This window comes from Pezoporus wallicus, unplaced genomic scaffold (genome assembly GCF_028554395.1).
Source record: "Pezoporus wallicus isolate ANWC-B61680 ecotype Strahan unplaced genomic scaffold, APGP_CSIRO_Pwel_v1 contig_13339, whole genome shotgun sequence".
In the NCBI taxonomy this organism is placed as follows: Eukaryota; Metazoa; Chordata; class Aves; order Psittaciformes; family Psittacidae; genus Pezoporus; species Pezoporus wallicus.
Window position 1 is genome coordinate 91,233 of NW_026642476.1, and position 5,113 is coordinate 96,345.

At 47.9% G+C, this 5,113-nt stretch overlaps 1 protein-coding gene across 6 annotated transcripts; it reads right to left on the reverse strand.

Moving 5' to 3' along the window:
- Positions 1-228: 228 nt before the first annotated feature.
- Positions 229-4,806, reverse strand: CIRBP (cold inducible RNA binding protein). 6 transcript variants are annotated; one of them, XR_008975084.1, is made up of 8 exons: positions 4,687-4,736; positions 3,974-4,082; positions 3,773-3,879; positions 3,318-3,456; positions 3,145-3,229; positions 2,951-3,015; positions 527-631; positions 229-381 (listed from the first exon to the last, which is right to left on the reverse strand). XR_008975084.1 is itself a non-coding variant. In XM_057430661.1 (7 exons), the coding sequence occupies exons 2-7, from the start codon at positions 4,074-4,076 to the stop codon at positions 2,517-2,519; spliced, it is 516 nt and encodes a 171-aa protein (XP_057286644.1). In that variant the 5' UTR covers positions 4,077-4,082; positions 4,687-4,735; the 3' UTR covers positions 1,779-2,516. The 6 variants fall into 6 exon arrangements, 4 of the variants coding, with proteins under 4 accessions (XP_057286644.1, XP_057286643.1, XP_057286640.1 ...); XR_008975083.1 differs by having other exon boundaries at positions 2,951-3,018; XM_057430661.1 differs by lacking the exons at positions 229-381; positions 527-631 and adding an exon at positions 1,779-2,533 and having other exon boundaries at positions 4,687-4,735.
- Between the last annotated feature and the right edge of the window lie 307 nt (positions 4,807-5,113).

Consider the following 5,113-nt stretch of genomic DNA (forward strand, 5'->3'; position numbering starts at 1 on the left):
TGCAGACGCACAACCTTCACGTAATTCAAGGTTATGAGATGCAATTGACTTTCTTCCCCAAACTTGCCCTTGCAGTTGCTCTCCGTTCACCCCCCAACCAAAACAGCACAGGTTTCATTTTGTATTTTTAACTGGGCTATACACCAGATACCCAGATCCTCTTTTACACCTGGGCCACATCCAATATTCCTGTGTTTTCCCCACAAAAGCACTATAGAGATTCATGGCTTTTTCCACATTCCAGTGTTTTATTCCAGCTTAACTAATTGCCTTGCTCCATTGATCTATATAAAAAGACCAGAAACACCCCTGCTCCAAGCTCTTCATCTCCACCTCTCCAGTAAGTGGCCATTCTTCTGGGTCTTCTGATAAATTTCATTGCTGCAATGAAATGAAGACATAGAATTTAAAGGGAGACAAAAACCCCATGGAAATTTTCACCTAAAAAAACACCAGTCTTGACATCACCACCAAGAGAAACAGGGAGAACCTGCTGGTTCAGGCAAAGGGACTGAAGAGACCTTACCTGAGTGGCAAACTCCCATGCTGGTCCCGATTCCTCAGAACGAAGGCTCTCCTTTCCTCAAATCCCCACTCGGCTTCAGTGTTGAGTATCCCTCCTCTCTTCAGCCTGCCAAAGCAAAGGTGCATTAATAGAGGTATCAGCTGGAGACTTCACATTGCCACCCGCCTCCCCCAGCACGAGTCACATCAGATACAAGGGTTTCACAAGCCATTCGCTGAACCCATCACACCACAGAAGCACAGTCTGGGAAAACTGTTCCGGGCTGGCTGATGCCTTGGACACACCAGCCAATGTATCATTTGATCCCTAAGCAGAGAGTTAACCACTTTGACATGGCTGCTTAGGAGGTGTGGGCTATGGGAAAAAGTTAATGGCAACAAGTAGGATGGCAAAGAAAGCTACAATTAAAGTGAGCAACTTAATGAAGTCTAGAAAGATTCTCAATAGATGAACACATATCGAGTCAGGGAATTCATTTCCCATCTTGCTTCCATACCTACTAGCAAGACATGACTGCATGCCCATCTCTGATCTGTGGAACCGAAGTTGTGCCACAAGCCAAAGGTTGCATACGGCATGGGTTACAATTTTTCCCTCAGTTGACCAAAATTGCCAAAGGAATATTTCACAGGTACATTAGACTTTCAAATGAGCTCTCAACAAGAGGAAGGATGCGGACATGAGCAAAAGGAGTTACCTCGAATTACAGGACTATTTCCACATATGAACTAGCCAAGAGAGCAGCTTTCGTCTCAGAGGTTTCTGTTGGAGGCACAACACTTCTTTTCTCCAAGGACACTGCAGTTTTCATATGCTAGCAAAGAATTCTTAGAACTTGTAAGGCAATGACAAAGCTACCTAATCACGGCAATTTACCTACCAGTGAACACTTTTCAAGTTCCTACCGAGTCCAGTTACTAAAGGACTGATTCTTTACTACAGCTTGTCAATGTAGGCTACTTCAGCATTAAGGAAACATCAATCATCCTACCTAACACTGGCATTCCCTCAGCTGCTGACTTAGGCTTTGAGTGCTGAAGCATCCAACAGCATGTGCTTTCAGTCCTCGTATGTGAAAGTATGTTCAATTCACATGTCAAGACCGATTCAGATTAGAATCTAGCAGCTGGTCAATAACTCTGGCTTGCTCTTACACTGCCACTTGCTTCTCCTCTGACATCCTCTACTAAAGACTGTTCTTTTGTCTTCAAGGATTGTGTTGTGCAATGAAATGTACATGTCAGGAGCAGAGTTCATTTCAGACGGTCTTTTAATAGGCTTCGTAAAGCCAAAGAAAACTGTATACAAGAATCCTTTACCACTTCAAATACAATATCAATGGAATATGCATATTTCTTCCAGTAAAAAAGGACAATATAAATAAACATTTTCAAGAACCTCTTTTATGGTAAGTTTGCAAGTCTATTTCTGGGTAATTTACATCATTACAACAGTAAAAATACCGTTATGCAGGTTGAACATACAAGCAAGTTTCTCTTTAGATATATCAAGGTGGTTTGCCTTCCAATCTGTACCCAGGCTGCATTCCTACCTTGCTACACTAAAGGAATGTTACAAAAGACGAAGGTAATGCACTTAAAAAAAAAAGGTAAGTCCACAGCTTGTTCAGCTTCCAGTGAACATTGAATTAAAGGTCCTTTCTATCTCAAAAGAAACTGAATGGGGGCCCCAACTTCACCACTTACAAAAGAGAAAACACCTTGGCTCATCATGGGAGGGCAAAATAAAACGTGAAGTGCTTTCAAAAAAAGATTAAAACCACTTGAAAGCCGAGCTTTCTTAAAAGGAAAGTCTAATCAGACCATCTCGTATCAGAAGCTGTCAGGCTGTGTTTGACAAGATTCAAACTGATAATACTACAAAAGTGGAAATACAAGTAGATGTACTACACAATAACCATTTCAGCGAAGCTCCAAAAATCTTTATAAATACAGCCATTGGAAGGACGATCTTGAGTCAGGAAGGATTTTTACTCGTTGTGTGTAGCTGAGGACAAGAAGCAGGCACAATTGTAAAGGCACTGAAGCATAGACAAGTTCCAGCATTTTACTCCCTTGCATTATTTCAGAAGCTAGTGCTAGTGGGCTACATCGCAAGAGAACTTCCCCCACCCTTGATTAAAGTTTGTTAGGGCATCCGAGTTTTGTCTTTAGTCTCAAGCTTGAGGAATGTATTTTAAAAGCTCCCTTTGCCTTAGATCCAAGCAACTCCTACACATGCATTACAAATTAGAAACTTAACTGGCACAACCACGTCCAAAGCCTGACAGATTGGTTCTTACGGGCAAGAACGGCAATAGCGGTACAGTCCGACTGAGCATCTCCAGACTCAAAGTACAGGGTCAGAAGGTTTAGAGTTCCTACAGCAAACGTACTTGTCATTCCCATTTGAACCAGGGCTTACCGTAACTGTCATAGCTGTCTCTGTATGATCCTCCTGATGACCTGTCTCCATAGCCACCTTGACTCCTGCTGTGAGAAACATTCACCCGCTTTATATTTGCTCAACTGCTCCTGGAGCCTACTGACACATATGCCCACGAGGCAATGAGCTTAAAGAGCTTTGCAACAGCCCACTAGCGCGTGGGATGACTTTACCTGCTATTATAGTAGTCTCTGGAGCCATTATATCCCCCACTTCTGGAATCAAATCTGCTTCCGCCATAGCCTCTGTCACCACCACCTTGAACAAACACAGGTCACGGGTTTCTAAGCATCCTGACAACCACCACCACTGCCCCTCACGCCTCAAGTGATCCACGTCCACTCACCTCTGGAGAAGCCACGGCCCCGACCTCTGCCCCCACGGAAAAAGCCTCTGCCCCCAGAAGAGCCCCCTCTGTAGCCGCGGGATCTGTTCTCTGATGATTTCCCAGCCTGATCAACTCTGATCTGTCGTCCATCTACAGACTGGCAGACAAAATACACCAATTTAGTATTTAAACAGCAAAAAACATAAATAATGAGTTACATGCTTTTACTACCAATGCTACTAGTTCTTACAATGGTTTTATTTCACATTGATTAATTAATCCAGGCGCACAATTAATGCTTCAGGTATATACAGGTATTCCTATAAAGCAGCATTATTTTTTAGTCATGTAAGTGAAGTTGCACAACTTTAGTAACTCGTAATTAAACTGTGTTCATCTGTTCTTCTACATAACCCTCATGCTTCTCTTAGTATGCTATCGGAAATAAAGAAGCTGCTCCAAAGCCTCCTTACCTTCCCATTCATGGCCATCATCGCATCTTTAGCGTCATCTATGTTTTCAAAAGTGACAAAGCCAAAACCTCTGGACCTCTGAGTCTCTCTGTCTTTCACCACAACAACTACAAAGAGAAGAAGCAAAAAAACCAAAGCCATGAGCACCAGTGCAACGAGACAAAACGGGTGGGAACACCCAGCTGGGCGCTGCAGCCTTACCTTCAGAGATCTGTCCGTATTTAGAGAAGACCTGTTCCAGCGACTGCTCGTTGGTGTCAAAACTCAGCCCTCCGACAAAGAGCTTTCCCTCATCTGATGCCATTCTGACCTGCGGAGCCAACAGCCCGAATTAAATACTCCCACAAAGCTGGAACGGTTTGCAATAGCCTCGCACCGGGCACACGCTCCACCTCCACGGAAGCAGCGATTTATGTTACAGGAAAGAGCCCACAGACCGGCCCGGGACCCGCGGCCAGCGGAGCCTCGGCCCAGACGAGGCCCGGCCCAGGGCCCTGAGGCCGCTCCGGCCCCGCCGCTCCCCGCGGGGGTCCCGGCGCCGAGCCCGCTCCCCGGGTCCCACGGCGCATGCGCGCCCCACAGCCCCAGCACCGCCCCTCACGTCCCGCCCACCGGCGCAGGCGCACTCCACCGCCCCTCCTCCCGCCAGCCGCCATTTTGCACGGTGGAGGTTTGTCGCCATTTTGTTTCCGAAGGAGCGCTCCGGCCCTCCCGGCCCCTTCTCCTGCCCGGCAAACAGCCGGGATAGCTCCGCCGGGCTCCCCGCACGTCCCGGATCACAGCCACGCCGCCGGGCGGGCGCCATGCCCGGACTGCCCCGGGGACCAAGCCCTGCACGCCTAAGACACGTTTGCTTTCGTTCCAGCACTCCGAGCGGCCCGGCCCAGCCCGGCCGCAGCCCGCGGGCGCCTTACCGGTGCCCTGGCGCAGCAGCGTCCACGCAGCACTTCAAAGCCTCAACGCGATGTGCGGAGGGGACGGCGGGGCGGTGGCTTATAAACGGCGGCGTTTTTCCCCGCCCACCTCGTGAATATGCAGATTAGCCCCGCGGCGGGGCGGGGCGAGCCAGAGCAGGAGAGACTGTGTGCAGTGTTCACACTCGTGAATAACCTGGGCAATAGTGTCCATTGTTAAGTCCACCCCTCGATCATGAGTCCATCTCTATGTTGCATCTCTGCTCTGATGGCCTGAAGTGCCATGGGCCCACCAGGCTTAAAATAATTCACTGTCCCCTTCAGCAGTTTCTGCAGCTTGTTGTTGGGGACTCCATACAGCTGCCTTCCATCTCCGACGCTTCCAAAGCACTGGAGGGGCCCAGTGGACTAGATACTTGCCCATACT